Genomic DNA, 22857 nt, shown 5'->3' on the forward strand with positions numbered 1-22857 from the left:
GCAGGGGCTTATCGTCTGTAAGGATGGTGAAGGGCCTTCCATACAGGCAGTTGTGAAATTTTTCTAACCCACCATGATGGCCAGGCCCTCTTTGTCTATCTGAGTGTAATTTCCCTCCGGCTTTTATAAAGTCCTGGAATAATACGCTACTGGAACCTCGCAGCCATCCGGCAACATGTGGGCCAACACTGTACCCACCCTGTAAGGGGAAGCATTCAGGCCAAAATGACAGGCAGCTGCTCATAGAAGTGCACCAGCAAGCTGTTCAAAGTTAGTATGTCCTTTACTGCCAGGAAGGCAGCAGCTTGCTGGCGACCCCAAACCCACGGCACCCTTTTGTCCAACAGTCTATGCAAGGGTTCTGCTACTGCCACCTTGTGGGGAAGGAAGGCATGGTAGAAGTTGAAAAAGCCCAGGAATGATAGTAATTCCACCTTACTGGTGGGGGCCGGCACGTCACAAATGGCCTTTATTTTGTCCTGCGCTTGGTGGATTCTGCTCATGTCCACCGTATACCCCAGAAAGTCAATGGTGGGCAGCCCCAACACACACTTCTCCCATTTTACCTTTAACCACGGCCCATTGAAATGCTGCAACACCATCCAGAGGCGGGCAGTGAATTCTTCAGTAGTCGTTGCTATCAGCACATCATCAAAGAATGGCTGGACCCTGGAAATACCTTTGAGCAGGGAGTCCATTAAGTTCTGGAAGATCCCCGGGACCATGCTAACACTGAACTTCAGGCACTTGACTCGGAAGTCCCCCTGGTGTATTACGATGGTTTGGACCTCCACTGTGGTGGTGTCCACAGGGAGCTGCTGATATGCCTGGGCCAAATCAAGTTTGCCAAAAATTTTCGCCCCAACTAAAGAAGCTAGCACGTTGTTTACCACTAGAACCAGATAAGCATGGCCTTGCAGCACCCTGTTTATCGTGCATTTGTAATCGGCACAAATGTGGGTGCTACCATTGGGTTTGATCAGGGTCTCCCACTTCACATTAGCAACCGGTTCCAGTACCCCTTGGGCCACGAGGTGGTCTAGCTCCTCCTCAATTTTGGGTTTCAGAGCTAGGGGCACACGCTGGGCCTTCGGCCTTATGGGCTGCACATTGGGGTTCAGTTGTAAGGCCACTGGGGCTCCGGTGTATGTGCCCAAGGTACCGTCAAAGACAGCGGGAAATTCTTCGCACACCATTTGGAAATCTCTTTGTGAGGGAGCGTGATGGATACCCGTTACCTGAATTCCCAGGGCCTCAAACCAGAACCTTCCTAGTAGGCTACACAGATCCCCTTCTACAATGATTATGGGAAGCTTGCCCATGAACTTTCCGTATGTCATGTGGACCATCCTCAAGACAGTGACATTCCACTTCTGGAAATTGTGAACTATGAATGAGGACGGGTGTAACTGGAATCCCCCCCAACACAGTTCCCTGAATGTGCAGGCCAAAATGACCGTCTGGCCCTCCCCAGAATCTACCTCCATTTTGCAGGGCTTGCCTTCTATGAACGCAGTTACTTTTCATTTGTCAGCGGAGGGTATGGGCAGCTGGCATACCTGGGTCCCCGCCGTGGTGAGTGCCTGGAGGTCTTCCACTAGTGCAACCTCTTGGCGGTGGCCATTTTTCTGCCGGAAAGTGTCCCCTTGGCACAGCGATGACGATTGGCAAACTTGTGCCAGATGCCCAGACTTTCCACACGTGTGGCAAACTGTGTTCCAGAACTTGCAGTTGCATCGCTTGTGTGGCTCCCCACAGCTGGCACAGGTTCTGGGGCTTGTCGGTTCTGCTGCACGTGGCTTTCACCGGCCCACCTTATGTAGTTTGAGGGCGTCATCCCCATCGGAGTCGTCTGAAGCTGCGGAAAGTCAAAGCTGGTGAGCACTGGCAACCTGGCAGCGGCCCTTCTCTTTTCTCACGTCTTCAGCTGCTATGGCTATCTGAAGGGCCTTTTCCAGGGTGGGGGTGGTCTCTGCTGCAGTCTTTCGACAAGCTTTTGTGTCCCAGAGGCCATGAGTGAACTTCACTAGCAGGGCGACTTCCAGTTGTGCACCGTGCTCCACTTTCATGCCTATTTCATGCAGGAGGCTGAGGTAGACCACTACGGTCTCATTTGGTCTTAGTTCCTGTTGAGGAATTGCAACTGTCAGGTGAGGCGGCTAGGTTTTGGAACAAAATGGCCAGTCAGCACTTCGATCCTCCGGTCAAAGGTAGAAGTCTTGAGCATTGCCGGCACCACCAGGCTCTCTACGAGCCGTAAGGTTGAGATGCTACAGTTGTTCAACAAGATGGCCTTCTTCATCTCTGGTTTATCGTCTTTGATACTCTGGACCACGAGGTGGTAGTTGAGTCATTTGACCCAAGATTCCCAGATCTCGGGCTGTGCCATGTTGAACTCTGGAATAGAGTTTTGCAATCCAGAGGCGGTGGCCATGGTCGAGCTGGGCAGTGGTGTCAGTTGCGTGATCGCATTGGAGCTTGGTGCACTGAGTGATGCCGGTTGGCTCTGGGCCTCGCTCATCCAGATCCCACCTTCGTTGCCACTGTTGTTTAGTGGGTTCTATGCATTGATGAAACACAGCATATGTGATAACAAGCTCTTTATTTGGTACAGCATGGTATAGGGCTGCATAATCAAGACTGGGGACTAGGCCAACGGGGCCAAACTTATATACATCCCTGGGTTCCCACATAAGCCCGTTGTTGGATCATTCAAACAGGCAGGGGCTTGTGATCGGTCCTGGGTGACAGAGATTTGGATCCTGCAGCCCATTGTTCCCAAATCCCCAAGCTCTGTCCGTATAGCTCCAATAAGCGAGGAAGCACTGGGGAAACTGCTAGCCAGAGGCTGTTGCTAGGCGACCCAGGCTGCTTCTGTACATAAAGGGAGAGTCCTCAACTGAATAGAATGCCATAGAGTCCACCCTCCAAAGCAGTTATTTTCTCCGGGGGAGAGAGACCTGTTATTTGGAATTCAGTTGTGATCCAAGGAGATCTTCAGACTCCATCGGGAGGTTGACTACCCTAGGCCTGGCAGGACCCTCTGGGTGACTTGATGCCACCTGACTGGCATGTCTTAACTAGGCCTGGCTGCTTGTTCCTGTTCAGCAGCAGCCCCCTATGACAGCCAGTATGACTTACCAGTCTAATTCTGGGTTGGGAAATTACTGGAGATTTGAGGGGTGGAGCCTGGAGAGGGTAGGATTTGAGGAGGGGTGGGACCTCAGACGCAATGTCATAGACTCCACCCTCCAAACCAGCCATTTCCTCCTAGGGAACCATTTGCCAATATCCAGGTGAAGACTAGAGATCACTCAGAATTACAGCTACTCTTCAGGTGGCAGCTCCCCCTGAGGTGGAGGAGGAATGAATGTGGGATAGGTGGGAAGAAACCAAGGGTGGAGTGGCACTCACCCAGGTTAGACTGGGAAAGATAGAAGAAAAAGAAGATATTGGATTTATATCCCACCCTATACTCTGAATCTCAGAGTCTCAGAATGGTCACAATCTACTTTACCTTCCCCCCACACACACACACACAACAGACACCCTGTGAGGTAGGTGGGGCTGAGAGAGCTTTTACAGTAACTGCTCTTTCAAAGACAATTCGTAGGAAAGCTATGGCGAACCCAAGGCCATTCCAGCAGATGCAAGTGGAGGAGTGGGAAATCAAACCCGGTTCTCCCAGATAAGAGTCATGCACTTAACTACTACACCAAACTGGCTCTAGAGTGATTGACCTAGTGTTTCTCAGTACGCTTCACTAAATAAGGTTACATACTCAGGTCTTCTCAGTTTAGGTCTAAAACTATCTTCTACATTACACTAGATTTCTGTCCCTCTCTCTTTATATGCCCTATCATGTTAAAATATAGGACAGACTCTTTAGCTTAAAGGTAAAGGTAGTCACCTGTGGAAGCACCACTCATTTATGACTCTGGGGTAACATCACATCACGATGTTTTCACAGCAGACTTTTTAGAGGGTGGTTTGCCATTGCCTTCCCCAGACCTCTACACTTTACCTCCAGCAACCTGGGTACTCATTTTACTGACCTCAGAAGCATGGAAGGCTGAGTCAACCCTGAGCCGGCTACCTGAACCCAGCTTCCACCAGGATCGGACTCAGGTTGTGAGCAGAGAGCTTGGACTGCAGTACTGCAGTTTTACCACTCTGAACCCCTAAGCTAGCCACAAATATATGGAATGGGATGGACAAATGACAGCCTCCTCCATTCTTCCTAAATAGCACCATGCATGTAGCTTTGAAGTTGCAAATGCTACTGTTACTTTTCTTTTGTTTCTCAAACACTGACATCTAGATGAGCACCAGTTCTGTTCTCATAAAGAAGGTAAAATTTGTCCTTCCCTATTACATTCTGCTGTCTACATAATTTCTTAAGGGCTAATTTGAATTCCTACTTTCTTTCCTGGCACAGTTTTAACCTGAGACATAAAAGGTTGTAAAAGTCATGCACTGTACTGCCGGGCTACCCTTGTGTTCCTACGTGGAGAAGGGAGAGAGCTGGACCCACCCATTATCTATATGCTAGTTCTGTTAGCATTTGTATGAAGGTTGGCTGAGGTACATCTGGAAAGCACTTGAACTGACTTGCCCCTTCCTGCCTGTTCTCTGCCCAAAGAGAAAAAAAACCCTCATAAAAGTTTTGCTCATTGCAAAAACCTACAAAGAAAAAAAAATGCATTTCTATACAGTAACCTCCAAAATAGACTACTATTTAGGCTACCCTAAACTTCAGTTTGTGCAAAATACAGCAGACCCTTTTTTGACTAGCACTGGGAAGCACTTGGAACATAATACCAATATTATGATTGCACTGTTTAACAACCTAACGGTCTACCTCATCACGCTATGGTGATCCTAGGACCTCTTAGAATGGCTAATCACCATTAGAACTTGATCGCTGTCCATAATACTAGCACATTTTTTTTCAGTCATTGAATGAACATGCTTGTGGTGTGACTTGCCTCCACTGATGTTTAGTGCAATTTTGTAGTGTAATTTACAATTCACTATATCAGCAAGTGATGGCCCTGCATTTATGAACGAGCCCTAATAGATACCTGTGAAATTTGGACAACCACATTTCTATCAGGGCCCCCAAGAGGGGGGAATAGTGGGACAAATTTTCTGGAGCTCATGCCACAATTTAATTTACTCCTAATGCAGTTCTGCACTGCAGCCACAAGGGGTGCAAGGCAGGCAGAGCACAGTAAACAGCAGTAGTTCAGCTTTCTCCTCCTGGTGCCTTTCTACAAAGTTTACTACAAGGAGGCAAATACTTGCATATCCTGCTAAACCCATCTAGCAAGCCAGGACTAAAAAAGGGTATGACAAGACAGAACTGCTCATGGCTACTGCAATCATTGCTAGGCTGCAGCATTCTAACAAGATCATTGTTCCCAGAAGTCTGTTTCCTTCTTCCATTCTTTTCACCTGTCTCTGTAGAAGAAGATTTTGGATTTATATCCCGTCCTATACTCTGAATCTCAGAGTCTCAGAGTGGTCACAATCTCCTCTACCTTCCCGCCCCCCCACACACAACAAACACCCTGTGAGGTAGGTGGGGCTGAGAGTGCGTTTACAGTAGCTGCCCTTTCATGGACAGCTTCTATGAAAGCTATGGCTGACCCAAGGCCATCTCAGCAGGTGCAAGTGGAGGAGTGCGGAATCAAACCTGGTTCCCCCAGATAAGAGTCTGCACCCTTAACCACTACACCAAACTGGCTCTCTGTGGTTTTGTCTGTTCAGCCAGATCGTCTTTGTTAGTGTGTTGTAGAAAATAAAATAACATTTCCTATTTCTCTTCCTCTTTCCCTCACTTTTCTCCATTTTGCTCTGTTATTTCCATGACATCATTCCCCCCCCTCCAGTCTCCCCCATTTGTCAGTCTTGGCCAGTCTTGGTTGGCAACTTGAAGTATTTAATAGTAGTATAATATTATGAGCAGAAGTGTGTGTGGGTGTGTGGGTAATATTTCTCCATAATCTATCAAAATAGTGAAAGGATGCCCCACCCTTTATGTGCATGGTAATGGAATGGTAATCTAATTTAGCGGTTACACATGTAGAACAGAACTTCTTCCCACCCCTATTAGACTTAATTACATTTTAACACTTTTCAGGCATTGTGTTGCTGTTGTTGTTGTATTGGTAGAACATCTGATATCCCTTAGTAAATGCTACTTTGCTACTGTAGACATTAAACTTCAGGTTATCTCTTTAGAAAAACAATTCCAGTGATCCCAGTACTTCTTATCCAGCATAATCAATTAATCCCTAATTTTCTGCCAAGTAATTGTACAAGGGTAAATTTAAATACATTTCTTAAAGATTAATTTACTAAAGATTTATTATGATGTGATGTTTTTGTGAACGAAGTCCTCGTTATCAGATGCAAGGAGTGTGTCCTACATTGATACATATGTGTGTGTACAAGTATCACAAAATTATACATAAGATTTGGATCAGGGTCATAAGGGGATAGGCTGATGGAATATTTTTCCAGGGGCCCATGTTGGCTCTCAGCAGCCCTGATTTTGATCACATGAGATGTTCACAGGGCTTATTTTTGAGCAGGAACCCAGTTCTGGCTGGCTTAGCATCAGGGCGTGTGGCCTAATATGCAGATAAGTTCCTGCTGGGCTTTTTCCATAAGAAAGCCCTGTGAGAATCAATGGTGATGGCAGGGGTGTGGCCTAATATGCAAATGAGCTCCTGCTGGGCTTTTTCTACACCCCCCCCCCCAAAAAAATGTTCATATTTCCCAGCAAAACATTGCAGTTTAAATACTGTGAAAATACTATTTACTTGCAACCAGGGCTTTTTTTGTAGGAGAAACTCCTTTGCATATAAGGCCACATATCCCTGATGTAGCCAATCTTCCTGGAGCTTACAGTAGGCCCTGTGCTAAGAGTCCTGTAAACTCTTGGACAATTGGCTACATCGGGGCGGGGGGTGGCCTAGCATAAAAAGGCCCTGTTTGCATCAGAGAACAGCAGGTGAGAAAGTCCCTTGCATCTCCTACTACAACCATACATTTCATCTGCATTAAAGTGGTCATTTGCTTTTAGTCATTTCTTATTATGATGACACTAGATCAATAATCTTGATGACAGCAAATTCTGAAACTTTTCTTCTCCACCATGAAGGCTATGTGCCTTGTAGTTTCTTTGCTAAAAACTAGATTATTTCACACATTTGTAACAATAAGGAGACAATGCAACAAAGAAGGCCTAACCATGGTTGTGTGGCCATGACTACAAGCTGCCTTGGGCTAAATAAAACATGGGATATAAATATTTTAAATAAATAAATCACCTACCCAAACCAGCAAACAAGAGGAAATATATACATTAATATTAAGCATATGGGGAAAATCTGTGAAAAAGCAATATTCCTACCATTTTTGAGAAAGACCATGGTGCAATCAAACTTTGCCATCAAAAAAAGAAACTTCAAAGAATGCCTTAATCTCAGAGTTGCATAATGAACTTTTAAGCTTTCTAATTATAGTGTCAGTTAACTCATACTTTTCTACTTGAAAGTTGGGTAAAAATCAATAAGGTGAATTTTTAAAATGTAATTATTCCTTTTTCATGTGACTTACTGACTTCCTTCTCTTTATTTCCCTAGCACCAATAGCTGCAGGAACAGGCCCTAATTTCTCACTCTCAGATTTGGAAAGTTCCTCATACTATAGCATGAGTCCAGGAGCAATGAGGAGATCTTTACCAAGCACCTCCTCTACCAGGTAATTCATTCTGTCAAGATTGGGGTTATGGCAATGCAGATATTTCAAAATCAGTAATGCTGTCATTTACTACTTAAGTTCCCTGACAGGTTCTGCTTAAGACATTGAGACTTTCTAAGAATAAAGTGGAGTATCTATTAATATGTCTCAAAGCCCTTAGTTTACATTTTGAATTTTGGAAGTTACTGATGATCTAATGAATATAAATTTGAAGCAATTTCCAATAGGTGGAGTAGAAGTGATAAAGGATGGGGATGTTGGCCTATAATTTAAAACTTTTTTTTGAAATCTTAATGACCCAAGCAGCTCAACCCCAGTTTAGGGAACTGGCAATTAAGAGACTAAGGCCCAATTCCTTCAAAGTGCAAAGACTGGATTGGCTTGGTTGAAACTGCTAGAATGAGAAGTTGTTGCACACAAATGTTTTGCCATATGGATGTGATTCAAACAGCAATCATGCTGCTATATGCACATCTAAATTAAATTGGGATTAATCCAGGAATATTCCATTTGTGAACATCTGCTCAGGTGGCCAGTTTGGGGTGCGCTTGTTTGGGGAGCTGAACAGGTCACAAAGTTACACAGCAATAGGCTTCCGGGATTAGGGAAATGGCGAGCTGACCTGTCTTTTTAACGGGGACAGACTGAAGCCTCTGTTCGGGGTAGGAAAAGGCTCTTTCTGGCCTTCTACCTACATCTCTCAGCTAGAGATTTGTCCAAGAGGGGGTTTACCTTGGCTGATAAAGAGCTTCGTTGGGGGCTCTTTTGAGGCTTTGAGGGGCCCCTGGAGAAGAACGGCGTTTTCATCATCTACAGAGGCTTTCAGAGCCATTCAATTGGCATAAACTTGGCAAAATCCTAATCTTCTTTGGGACTGGTGAACATCTGATAGTTGGAAAGATCAATGTTAAGCTGGATATCAGCAGAGAGGTACTGATTACAATCTTTTGCTCCAGAACTTCTTTAAAGCAATTAAAATAATTTTGGAAGGTGGGAAGGAGTGATTTAGAGAGAGGGGAAGAAGAAGAAAAGAAAGATTGAATTTTGGACTTTGTTAAAAGAAGGATATTGCTAAAAACTGCAAAAGAAGTTATTGTTTGGATTACTTGCGGTCACTGAAGAATGTATCATCGTCACAGCTTTGCATTCCCTACATGCTAAACAGGAAGTACGTCAAAGATCATGAGATTTGGATATCATTGAGAACGGGACTTGGTGCCTAGCAAAGTAGGAAGTAATAAGGGAAGAGAGACTAACAAAGATCGCGAGATTTGGATACCATTGAAAACGTGATTTCATTCCTAGCAAAGAAGGAAGTAATAAGAGAAGAGAGACAAACAAGAAAAAGGCCTACACTAGGATTTTTTACTATAGAGAAATTGCGTTCGCCATTTTGAAAAAAAATAAAACTTTTAAAATTAATATCCGAGCCTAGGAAGATCAAAGAACAGCGAAATTAGGCTCATTTAAAAGGGCAAGTATTAAGCTATTGAATCTGATATTTGGATTTGGATTTTAAGACGCGTAATTTTTGTGGATTATTTTAATTTCAGAATCAAAAGTAACATGTGCAAGAGCTCTTTCCTTAGAAAAAAATACAAGACCAACTAGAAGCAATGGAAGCTAGGATAATGAAAGGAGTTGAGAAGGTGTTAACGGCTTGTAAAAAAAGAACTTTAAAAAGACATTGGAGACCTTAAAAAGGAAATGGAAGACTTTAAAAATGAGGTGGTAGTGGTTAAGGAAAAAGTCCAGGATGTAGAGGAGAAAGTTAAAGTGCATGCTTCTACCTTGTTAAAGCTGCAAGAGAAGGTGACAATCCATGACTGCAGACTGATGGAAACTCAAATTCGTCTGAGAGGAGTGCCTGAGGAGGAAGGAACTGACTAAAAGGGATATATTGTGAAAATAATTGCTGACTTCTTGGAGGAAGATCCTGAAGGGACTAGAAATATGTATGGCTTTATGTATAGAGTCAACTCATCATATGCCAAGAACAAAAAACTGCCAGGAGATGTGGTCATAAGATTTATGACAAAAGAAATGGTAGGAAAAATCTTGAACCAAAGTTTTCAAAATATTCTGACAGTAGGAGAGAGTAGAGTTAGAATAATGAAAGAGTTGCCAAGACAAGTGATAAATGACTGGAAATCTTACAAGAAACTGACAGAGAAACTGTGTGTTAATGGAACAAGATACAGATGGATAATACCTGAAGGTTTGAGTTTTGAGCTACATGGAAGAAGGATTACAGTTACGAATGCACATGAGCTGTGTAGTTTCTATGAACAGAATAAAGAATTGCACCATAATGGATTACAAATTATTATCTTGGAATGTTAATGACTAAATTCACCACAAAAAAGGAAAGCAACATTTCATTGGATTAAAAAGCAAAATTGTAATATAATTTGTTTACAAGAAATCCATATACAACAAAAAGATTACAAATAGTTATGGAATAAACAATTAGGATTGGAATTTTTTTCATTGGTGGAACAAAAGAAAAGGGGCGTGATTTTTTTATATCAATCAACAATTAGAGCCAAAATTGATATTTAAAGACAAGGATGGAAGATATGTGGCGGTAGAGATAATGATAAATGCAAAGAAAACGTCGTTATTAGGACTATATGCGCCAAATAGCGCAAAAGATGCTTTTTTTCAAAGACATTACCCGACAGCTTGATGAAGTGACTTATGACCAGATATTGATGATAGGAGACTTTAACGGAACGATACAGAACAAAATGGATAGGTCTGGACAAAAAAAGTAACAACAAGAAAGGAAAACTGCCAAAATCTTTTTTTGAACTGGTTAAACAAGAAAATTTGGAAGATATTTGAAGAAAATTCAACCTGGAAGTAAGAGACTATACTTTTTTTTCAGCGAGACATAACACTTATTCCAGAATTGACATGTTATGGGGTACTAAAGATTTGGGCCTCATAACTAAAAAAGTAGAGATTTTACCAAAGATAAGTGCTGATCATAACCCAATATTATGGATTACAAAATTGCAAAACCCCCCAAGAAGATGGAGATTAAATGAAGATTTACTACAGAATAAAGAAATAGTGACTTTTCTAGAAAACGAAACTAAAGCTTTTTTCCAAATAAATGATAAAGAAGATATAAAATTTCAGATAGTATGGGATGCTTATAAAGCAGTAATGAGAGGAATATTGATTACTTTGAATAATGAAGACAAGAGGGCAAAAAAAAAAAGAGATGCTGGACATTCAAAATGAAATAAAGAAAATAGAAGGGGAACTTAGAAAAAGGCCAGGGAAAAAGAAAATTATAAAGGAGATTACTATATTACAAACTTAAATGAGACATTTGCTGAACAAAGAAATTAAATGGAATTTGAAAAAATTGCAACAGAAATCCTTTGAGGGTGCAAATAAGCCTGGAAAGTATTTAGCTTGTCAATTGAAGAAAAAGAGAGAAAGTAAAATTATTAGTAAAATTGTGACTGGTGGAAGAGAGATAGTAGATCAAGAAGGAATAAAAAGAGAATTTTTTAAGTATTATGCCAACTTATTTAAGGGTGTGAAAATAAAAAAAAGAAAAGATTGAAGAGTACTTGCAAAATGTTAAAATAGCACCCTTAACGGAAAAGATGAAGAAAATTTTGAATGGTCCAATTGAAAAAATTGAAATTGAAGCAGCAATTAATGCAATGAAAATTCGTAAGGCGCCTGGGCCAGATGGCTATACGGCTAATTTTTTTAAAATTTTTAAAGAGGAATTAGTACCAAAATTACAAAATTTGATGAATATGATAAGAATAAAAGGGAAAATACCAAATACCTGGAAAGAAGCTGTAATTTCGTTGATACCTAAAGAAGATAGAGATGTCACGAATGTACAGAACTATAGACCAATTTCATTATTAAATATGGATTATAAGATATACACAAGAATCCTGGCAGAATGACTTAAACAATATTTGATTAACTTTATAAAGGAAGATCAAGCAGGATTTCTCCCTAAAAGACAAATAAGAGATAATATAAGAGTTGTTAATATTGTAGAATATTATGAAAAACATCCAGAAAAGGAAGTTGCATTATTCTTTGCAGAGGCAGAGAAAGCTTTTGATAATTTGAACTGGGACTTTATGTTTGCAGTTATGGAAAAGATAGAACTTGGAGAGCACTTTATAATAATGATAAAAGCAATATATAAGGAACAGAGGGCAAAGTTGTGTATAAATGCAAACCTTACAGATAATATGATGATTAGTAAAGGTACAAGAAAAAGTTGCCCACTTTCACCACTGTTGTTTATTATTACTCTCGAAATTTTACTGGTACAAGTACAAGATGGTAAAGAAATAGAAGGGCTAAAAATCAGAGGATCTATTTACAAATATAGAGCATTTGCTGATGACATAATGTTTATAACTGAAAATCCTCTACAAGTAACACCTTTGTTGTTAACTAAGATACAAGAATATGGTGAATTGGCAGGACTTTATGTTAATAAAGAAAAGTCAAAACTTTTATGTAAAAATATACAAGCAAACAAACAAAAGGAATTGCAGAGATTGACGGGATGTGAAGTTGTTTCCAAAGTAAAATATTTGGGCTTGGAGATAACAATGAAGAATATTGATTTGTTTTTAAAAAAGAAAACTATGAAAAGGTATGGCATAAGATGGATGAAGACTTGATGAAATGGAATAAACTTAATGTGACATTGTTGGGTAGAATAGCTGCAATTAAGATGAACATTTTGCCGAGAATAATGTATTTGTTTCAAAGTATTCCGATTGTGAAAGATAGTAAACAATTTAATAAATGGCAAAGGAAGATTTCAGAATTTGTCTGGGCTGGGAAGAAACCAAGGATTAAAATGAAAATTTTAACAGATGCTAAAGAGAGAGGAGGATTCCAGCTACCAGACTTAAGAATATATCATGATGCAGTTTGCTTACTATGGATGAAAGGTTGGGTGATGCTGTCAAATAAAAAAATTTTAATGTTGGAAGGTCATGGAAATAAATTCGGCTGGCACACTTACATGTACTATGGGAAGAAAAAAATGGATGGTTTTTTTCTTTCACCATTATATAAGAAATAATCTGTTTGTGTTTAAACAATTTATTGGTAGCATATGGTTACAAAACTTAACTATTTCTTAATTTTTTTTTTTCACATTAACCCATATGACATTTCCATCCCCCCTCCCTCCAATGTTGACTTCCCCGAGGTTATAAATTCAAACCAATACTAAAGGCACTTCTAACTGCTCAAAGTTCAATATATATATTCTTACAACTAAAAAATTGTCCAATGTTTCTTTACTTTCCAAGTTTTCTCCATATATCCTTTAAATTTTCTCCACTCCCTTTTGAATATCTCTAAATCATAGTCTCTTAGTGTTCTGGTTAATTTGTCCATTTCACACCACGATAAGACTTTCATGGTCCAATCCCATTTCTCTGGTATTTTTTCTTGCTTCCAAAGCTGCGCGTATAAAGTCCTAGCAGCTGATAACAGGTACCAAATTAGAGTCCTATCTTCTTTTGGAAATTTTTCTAATTGTAATCCAAGTAAAAACGTCTCTGCAATTTTCTTAAAATCGTAGCCCAAAATTTTGGAGATTTCTTGTTGTATCATCTTCCAGAATCCTTTCGCTTTTTCACATGTCCACCACATATGGAAGAAAGAACCTTCATGTTTTTTACATTTCCAACATCTATCCGACATTTTCTTACTTATCTTAGCCAGTTTTTTCGGAGTCATATACCACCTATACATCATCTTAAAACAGTTCTCTTTAATACTTTGACAAGTTGATATTTTCATTGAGTTCTTCCAAAGGTGCTCCCATGCTTCCATTTGTATTTCTCTGTTCACATTGATTGCCCATTTGACCATTTGAGACTTTACTACTTCTTCTTCTGTAGACCATTTCAATAATAACTTATATACTTTTGATATCAATTTTTCATTGTCACCTAGCAAGACCCTTTCCAGTTCTGTTTGTTCTCGTCTAATTCCTTCTGATTTTATGTCATTTTCCATCAAACTTTTAATTTGTTGCATTTGAAACCAATCATAATTGTTATTTAACTCTTCTGAGGTTTTTAATTCAATTTTGTCTCCTTGAATCTTAAGCAGTTGATTATATGACATTTCTCTTTTTTCTTCAGATTCAGCTGTTATTTTTATTACTTCTGCTGGCACTATCCATAGCGGTTTTCTCTCGTCCCCGTATTTCTTGTATTTTATCCAAGTACTTAATAAGGTATTTCTGACATAATGGTGAGAGAAAAAACCATCCATTTTATTCTTCCCATAGTACATATACGCGTGCCAGGAAATAATCTGTTAAATACATGGATTTAGTATAAGAAGTATGGTGATGAGAGAAAGCCATTATGGATAGTGCCAGAAGAAGTGATAAAAATAACAGCTAAGACCGATGAAGAAAGAGGGTTGTCATACAATCAACTATTAAAAATACGAAGTGGTAAAATAGAAGGAGTTGAATAACAAATATGATTGGTTTCAAATGCAACAAATAAAGAGCTTGGTGGAAAATGATATTAAAGCTGAAGGAATAAGATGAGAGCAAACAGAAATGGAGAAAGTTCTGCTTGGAGACAATGATAAATTAATTTCAAAAGTATATAAATTACTTCTACAATGGTCTACAGAAGATGAAGTAGTGAAATCTCAAATGATCAAATGGGCAATTAATGTAAATAAAGAAATAAAGATGGAATCTTGGGAATATTTGTGAAAGAACTCTATGAAACTCTCAACATGTCAAAGTATTAAAGAAAAATGTTTTAAGATGATGTATAGATGGTATATGACTCCTAAAAAATTAGCAAAGATGAATAACAAGATGCCAGACAGATGTTGGAAATGTAAAAAGTATGAAGGTTCTTTCTACCATAAGTGGTGGACTTGTGAAAGAGCAAAAAAGTATTGGCAGATGATTCAACAAGATATTTCTAAGATCTTGGGATATAAATTTAAGAAAGTAACAGAAACATTTCTGTTGGGATTACAAATGGAAAAATTTCCAAAAGAAGATAGAACTTTGATTTGGTACTTGCTTTCAGCGGCTAGGACATTGTATGCACAGTTATGGATGCATGAAAAAATACCAGAAAAATGGGATTAGATTACAAAAGTAATAACATGGAGTGAGATGGATAAACTAACAAGAAACTTAAGAGACTGTGATTTGGAAGTTTATAGAAAGGAGTGGGAAAAGTTTAGAGGTTATGTAGAAAAACAATGGAAAATAAAAGGACATTGGAATTTTTAAATAATGATTAAGTATTAGAAAAAAAAGAAGAACATGAATCTAGGCTTATATGGTTCATATGGTTTAAGGGTACCTTTAAGTGTTAATATTTTAAGTTTATAACATCGGTGGGAGCCAAGTAACAGGGGGAGGGGGATTTAGAAAATAGTATATGGGGAAGATAAAAAAAGTTATTAATGGATAATGTTACCATATGTTATCGATAAAATTTGTTAAATAAAAAAAAGTTGCACAGCAATCACCCATTCAGTTGTAATGTCTCACAAACAAGACCTTCTGCAGGGATCTGCTGAGCAAGATAGCCAAATGGAAAGCCATTCTTCCACACTGCACAGGTTGCTTTCCATTGCAGTGTTGCTTTGAGAGACACTAGGCTAGCAAAGTATGCAGTGACTTGGTGTAGTTTGTCACTCCTACTATGTCAATTGAAGAAGAATTGCATGAAACATCACAGTGATAGAACTTTACTGTTTTACTGCTTGGCTTTGGGAGGGTAACAGGATCATGATAACTCTGCAGCAAGGGGACCCTTTCTTCAGTAACAGTGTTGAAGGTCTGCAAACCTACAAGGATGCAGGATCTTTTATGCAGCTTTAGGAAGGAGTTGAATCTTTGATTCTGAGTTTCCTTATAGGTCTTGATTTTGTTGCTTAGATCCCAGGGGCTGAAGTCATCTGTTGTGAGGGCCACATCTGACATACGTAAGACTTTGTTGGGCCAGGCCATGTGTGTCATAAAATGTAATGTCAGGTAGTGGAGATATAAACTTTATAAAGGACACAAACACAAGTAAAGATTTTTTAAACTTAAAATAAAACATGGTTAAAACATTAGCACTCTTGCTATATTTAGTTTAACAGTCTCTGATAACTGACACCTCTTGCTCTGAATTATTGCATCAAAAACTGGATACAATGTCTGTGCTGTTTCAGATGTGCTCAGGTGTGTATCTGTAAGTTGCAAACCTACTTTTGATTTATTGACATTCATTACAGAAATTTCATGGTGAATGTTTTGAGCATAAGACCCAGAGAAAAACATGAAACGGCTGGGCCCTGTGAGCTTTTGTACATAAGTTGTTTCTTGTGGTGTTCAAGATGATGTGAAGGTGCCATGACACAGACTGAGGGCTATGTGTTTGTCTATAAAACTACAATCTTCTCCAGATAAATAACTACAACTCCTGTATGGCAGTTCTAGAATAGAGAGATAGCAATGTATAGGTCAGTATCAGCCTACAGTTTGGGAAGTCTAAGTTCAAAATCCCCAGTCTGCAAAGGAAATGTGTTGGGTAAACTTGGTCTGGACATATATTCTCAGCCTAAACTACCTCACCAGCTTGTTGTTATTCTTCATCTAAATAGTTCACATTGTTTTCCTACTGAGAAAGATGGATCATGAATGCATGAATACAGTGAAAAAAAGGAGGGGAACTCAGTTGCATCCAGGAGAGCCCTGGCCCAACAGCTCAGCAAGACACATTCTCTTTCTCTCTCCCCCCACCAAGGCAAAAAATGCATACCTTGAATAAAACTTCACTGGTCTTAAAGGAGCTTTCTTTGTATCTCTCCCATGTAACTGAGGAAAATGGGCAAAGTAAGCTCTCACTCGTTCCCTCCCTCACCAGGAGATGAAGAGGGGAAGAAGCTGCAGTCAATGGAGAGCAGAGAGCAACTGAGAGAGCCTGGCAAAGAGAGAGCGTGAAGGAAGGAAGGAGAAGACAGGGGAAAAGACTGAGAAAGAAAGAGAGAGGGGGGGAGAGTTGGAAACAAATATAGAAAAAAAGAAAGAGAAAGGAAATAGGAAGGAAGGAAAAGGGAGGGAAGGCGTGAAAGAAAGGAGGGACAAAAGGAAGAAAAAGTAAAGAAAGCAAAAGAAAAACAGAAAAGAAATGGGATGGGAGCAACTCACCTTTAAAACTGCTCACTCTTGCTGCGCAGCTGACTCTCCCGCTGCCACCTCCCTCCCTTTCCCACTGCAGGTCAATTTCAGGCTGTAAAGCCTCCCCCCACCATCGGTGGGAAATTTGGCCATGGAGGCCTCAATGCCGGGCTGTGTAGCCTCCCATCCCCCGCCGCCCCCCACATCGTGCTTCCCCCCCACATGTCATGCCCCTCCATACCTCCTTCTCCCTCCCTTCCCCACCTCAGGCAGGTCAGTTTCATGCTGCATATCCCCCCCCCAATCGCCGGGAAATTGGCGCTGGGCCAAGCTGGCAGCTTGAACAGACTGTGGCTGAAAAGTGCGCATGGCTCCTCCCTCGTCAGCACTTCCTGGATGGGAAGGAAGTGCCAGCGAAGGAGAAGCCACATGCCCTTTTCAGCCGTGGTCTGTTCAAGCTGCTGGCTTGGTCCAGCGTGGAGTTGAGCTCAGCATCGATTTCCCGGTGATCCAGGTGGGGGGGGCTTCACACAGCATGCAACTGACCTGCCTGAGGTGGGGAAGGGAGGGAGAAGGAGGCGCGGAGGGGCATGACGCCGCTCAGGGGGGAGGCGTAATGCCAGGGCCGGCGGGAGGTGGCCAGGGGATGGGAGGCCCCGTGGCCCGGCATTGAGGCCTCGGTGGCATGGTGCCGGGTCACCGTCCTGCTTTTGGGAAACGTTGATGTATGCTATTTCGGATCTAGATTGAATTTTTACTCTCACTCGAAGTGGATCAAGTATTTCAAAGATATGACAAGAAACTGTAATTTCAGCATGCCATCTTCACTTTGATATGAGGGCTGCCTCACACATAGCACATTTCCTGCAAAGATGCAGACGTTCTTCAGTCTAAGCTCTTTGGGTTGGACTCTGAGATCTGTCAACAGAAAATGCTAACTACTGCAGATCTTTCTCACATTCTCTTCCTCCACTAGTCATTTCCAGCTCAATTAAAGTTTATTCTCAGGTCATAGAACTTTCATGGTTGGGAGTCTGCAATGGTGAGGGGAAAGGGGATGAAATTATCTTTTCTCTCTTTTTCATCAGTGCAGCTGTGCTGACAGAACAGGAAGAAGAAGGCAGTTTCACTCCTTCCCCCACTCCCCACAGCAGCCTCGAGACTCATTTGACTATCTGACCAACAGGTTCTGTGCTCCCAGCAGTAAACTTTACCAAGGTCAGAGAGGATTGATGGGAAGGGGATATAGGAAAGATCAGTAATCCTTGCTTCTGGATTTTGGGATTCAACTTATTTATTTCGTTGGTCTGAGAGCAGAGTAGAGTCTTGTCTGTATAACATGTGCACCACATCATTTCTGAAGGATTTACATATGAATATTTAGCTATATTAATGTGAGTCTTCACATTATGTATGAAAAATGTATTTTGAAGAATGTAGTTCATATAAATATTTTTTCCCACTACAAATGCTCCAGGGCAGTAGGTGATCGGTTTATATCCAGGGAATGCACTGTGTGCTTATACTCAGTCAACATTCTGAAATTTGGCAAATAAACTAATCATGACTTGTGGCACAATTCAGCTTTATTTTTCTCAGGAAACTTAATATACTATATGGGCAATTCTCATTCATAGAAACAAATCTCAGGCTATGGTTGTTTCTATTTTAGGAGAGAAAGGACAGACAGATTACTAATGACACTTAGAAGTAAAGCTCAGCTGTTGCTCTTCTAGGCTTCTGCAAATACCTGACACAGATAAGAAACTAATTATAAACAGCATCAGTAGTTAATAACTGCAATATTTTTTCCCTCACATTAGGTTACTCCACATTAGACAGAAAAGTCCATGAATTACAGGCTTACAGAGCAGTCCTAAACATATTTCTTAGAAGCATCTCCCTGTTGATATCACCAACATTTCCTTCCAAATGCACAGTTTAGGATTAGAAGTGTGCACACACACAAAAAAATTGGTATTCCCCAATAATCCTAAATTCCAATATCAGTATGGCATTGGGATTCAGGAAATATTTGGTATTGCCAAATTCTTTCCACTTCATTATACCATATGGAGACCATTATAGTTAATGTTCCCCAACGACAGACAGATGCAGCCCCGTGGCGCAGAGTGGTAAAGCTGCAGTCCTGCAGTCCTAAACTCTGCTCATGACCTGAGTTTGATCCTGGTGGAAGCTGGGTTTAGGTAGCCAGCTCGAGGTTCACTCAGCCTTCCATCCTTCCGAGGTCGGTAAAATGAGTACCCAGCTTGCTGGGGGGGGGGGAAGTGTAGATGACTGGGGAAGGCAATGGCAAACCACCCCGTAAAAAGTCTGCCACAGAAACATTGTAAAAGCGATGTCACCCCAGAGTTGGAAACGACTGGAGCTTGCACAGGGGACTATCTTTACCTTTTTTTAAACGACAGACAGCCTTTAAAATGGGCTTCAAAATGCTGCATTATAAGAGTACCAGGAGGCAAGTAGTTAACTCTCCTAAATAATGGAGAGCTTTGAGTGACAGGCTACCCAAGCACTCAGACTGGCCACCTCCAGCTAAGGGCAGACATGTTTATTAGCTAGGTGCTGAGCGGGATTGGGCATTTTAACAGATATCTGATTTGAGAGATTATCCTGTACCTTAACTGTTGAAAATCTGCTCTGAGGAAAAATTCAGTTGAAGAACTGAAAAAGTCTGAGTTTCAGCCTATGCTGAAAACAGTCTTACATGGACACAAGAACTGGGAATGAAATTTAGCAAGGTTGTTGGATAGTGAGATGAGAATCCCATTCTGGCCAAAGGAAAGGGGATATATCTTCTAGGGAAATAAGAGTTATCTTCTGTGAGGAGATCACTGGTCTGTTGTGAAAGGAAATTGGTTGAGACACAGCAAGAGCTCAATAGAAATAAGGGATTAAAGGAAGGGAGTTAGGTACTGAAAGAAGTTATCAACCTCAAGGAAAGAAGAGGAGAAATAGGAAGGTCTATTAAGAAGCATTGCAGAGTTTGGAAAACACAGGGGGAAAGTCTCTCTATATTAAGATCTAAATAACTAAGAAAATAATATTCAATAACTCTAATTTGCCTATATAAAGAATTACAATTTGTACAACCACTGAATTTGTACAACCACAGGACAAACTATGATTTGTAATTAAAATGGCTGATTCATGGCTCGTTACAAATTGGTTCAGCAAATAGTGCTGTGCATGAAATAAAAACAAAATGGCTTTTTTGGCAGTTGGTCTTTGTTGTTATCAGTTCATTATCATAGATTTTTTTCCCCAAGTGACAGAGTGTCGCCCCCAGCAATGTGCCTGGCACAATAACATCACTGCTAGGTGGCATCATCTCATGGGGCACATCTGGGTGCACTGGTGCTTTCTAGCCCTCTTGGGGGCCATTCCATGCCTTCCTGAACCAAATTAACCAATTCATTCAGAAAATCAAAAAACATGAAATGAAACAAACAGCACAGGACAGATGGTCTTTTAAAGAAAAAAAATCAGCCACAGAAGGGAACAAAATTTTGGGGAGAAAATCTACCTGAGGGAAGGAAGTGTGAGGGGCTGTCATAGGCCCATAGGCAATGGAGAATTGAGCAGGAGGTATCTGGGGCTCGGGGTGGGGGGGAGGCTTTTTTGGAGATAGAGTCACCAAATTTGCAGCATAGGTGCTGGTGCCTCTCTTCTAACCCCCCCCCCACAAGTTTTAAAAAGATTGGACCAGGAGGTCCAATTCTATGAGCTCCAGAAGGAAGTGTCTCCATCATCCATTGTGATCCCTTTAAAAGCCTTTCCCAAAGCACACAAGCATAGAAAAGCTTATACCTTGAAAAAAACTTCGTTAGTCTTAAAGATGCCACAGGACTCAAACGTTTTGCTACTTGTACTGAAGAAGGCATTTAAAGGGACCGTGAGACATTCTTTAGTGTTTTTGAGCTATGGCTAGAGTGCCAAGGATCACAGTTCTAATTCTTAGAAAAGTAGCTAGCCATCATTTGTGTAAATTTAAAAAAGACAGTGATATCAGAAGGCTCAGAATACCATAGTATTTACTTTTCCTTGTAAGAAGAAGAAGATATTGGATTTATATCCCGCCCTCCACTCCGAAGAGTCTCAGAGCGGATCACAATCTCCTTTACCTTCCTCCCCCACAACAGACACCCTGTGAGGTGGGTGGGGCTGGAGAGGGCTCTCACAGCAGCTGCCCTTTCAAGGACAACCTCTGCCAGAGCTATGGCTGACCCAAGGCCATGCTAGCAGGTGCAAGTGGAGGAGTGGGGAATCAAACCCGGTTCTCCCAGATAAGAGTCCGCACACTTAACCACTACACCAAACTGGCTCTCCACTGAATAACTTCCACTAATATGAGTGTGATAAAATAAAGAACTGAAATTGTGCACACTGAACTAGGCAGAATCTGTCCCATGCTCTATGCACTAATAGTGTTTGTGTTGTGATGCTCATTCTACAGAAAATTCACTTCAGATAGCAAAGCTTCAGCAAATTTTCAAGAAGTGGCTGTGTGAATTGTATCTGTATAAATTCTTAAGCCAAAGAGAAATTATGACAGTTAATTTTTTTTATTATTCTCATGCAATAGATCTGTAATTTGGGGGATTATCTTCTCTGGCCTCACTCAACAGGACTTTTAGGCAGGTAGTTTATCCTTGGGAGTTTCTGTTTCCTTTGTGTACAGAAATGTGCAATAGACTCCAAAAAGCTATGTAATATCTGCTGATTCTGTCTTCAAACGTGAATTCAATAGGGCATTTTTCCCCAGAACAATCTGTTCTTCTCACTATAGCTCAAAAAGCGAAGGGCCTCTGGCTCTACAATTCCCCCACATTACTCTGCCAGAGTCCAAGTCAATTGACCTTCAGAGCTCAGCAGAAGGGTTATCTTTCCTCTCAGGCTTCACTTGAATGTTTCATGGGGGAGGGATGTGTATGTGGCTGGTGATGAGTAACAGTCGATGTTTCACCTCTGAAGAGCTCAAGTAAAAAAAAAATTGTTTCAAATTGTAGTGAAATTGGTTGTTTTTAAAATCATGGGATCCTTCTTCCTTCCTAACTATGCTTAGTTAGTATAATTTTCACAACACTTTTATGTCATATCTGTTTTCTTGCTTTCTCTTGTCATCACTTTGCTTATTCAGTTGGATACTTTCTTGCATAGAAACAAAGACAGAGAACTATGTGGTACTACTTACATCATTATAATAAGTTCATATGATTACTTTTGCCTGGGTAATAGACATCTCAAATTAAAACTGAGAATGGTCTTCTACACTGGATTTTTGGTCTGGATTTGCTCCTGTTTTGAAGCTTTTAAAAATATTTGCTTTTCCACCTTTATGCACCTTCTGTATTTTCCCTGGCTTTCTAGTGATATTTCCTAAACTTACTTTACTACAGTCTTTTAGGAAAGATCCTTTTAGGAAAAATCCAGAGTGGCTGCTGTTTGGAGTCTAGATCTTTCCTGGCCCCATCGACATTTCCCAACCCCACGGCAGCCAGTCATCACCACCACTCTGTATAACCAAAGAGCTTTTTCAGAGGAGAGTTAATCAGATGGAATGGGGCAGGGAAACTGTACATATAGAGGTCTTGTTGCTACAACAGTGAATTTACAAATGCAGTGGTAGCAAGAAAACAATGCTGTTGTTGCCATGTGAAAGTCACCATTATCTGTATAGGGGTAGCATCTGACAGACTAACAAGATATTCAGCATATAAGCTTTTGAGAGTGAAAGCTCCCTTTGTCATGGTACCTAATGAAGGTAGCTTTGACTCTTAAAAAGCTGTCTGAGGGTGGACGCCGCAGACTCTACAGAACCTCCAACCCTCCCACGCCCAGCAACAACAGAATTTGCAAAATTTTCTGGATGACGCTTCCATATT

General features: G+C 40.7%; 1 protein-coding gene across 7 annotated transcripts in view; it reads left to right on the forward strand.

Annotated features, from left to right (window-relative positions):
* The window catches only part of NFIA (nuclear factor I A), a 933690-nt gene that overhangs the window by 753828 nt on the left and 157005 nt on the right, over nucleotides 1–22857 (forward strand). For all 7 annotated transcript variants that reach the window (XM_060231906.1, XM_060231903.1, XM_060231904.1 and 4 more), the window contains exon 5: nucleotides 7656–7773. In XM_060231906.1, coding sequence (XP_060087889.1) covers nucleotides 7656–7773 — 118 coding nt within the window. The remainder of the gene's footprint in view (nucleotides 1–7655; nucleotides 7774–22857) is intronic.

Source organism: Heteronotia binoei, chromosome 2 (assembly GCF_032191835.1).
Source record: "Heteronotia binoei isolate CCM8104 ecotype False Entrance Well chromosome 2, APGP_CSIRO_Hbin_v1, whole genome shotgun sequence".
In the NCBI taxonomy this organism is placed as follows: domain Eukaryota; kingdom Metazoa; phylum Chordata; class Lepidosauria; order Squamata; family Gekkonidae; genus Heteronotia; species Heteronotia binoei.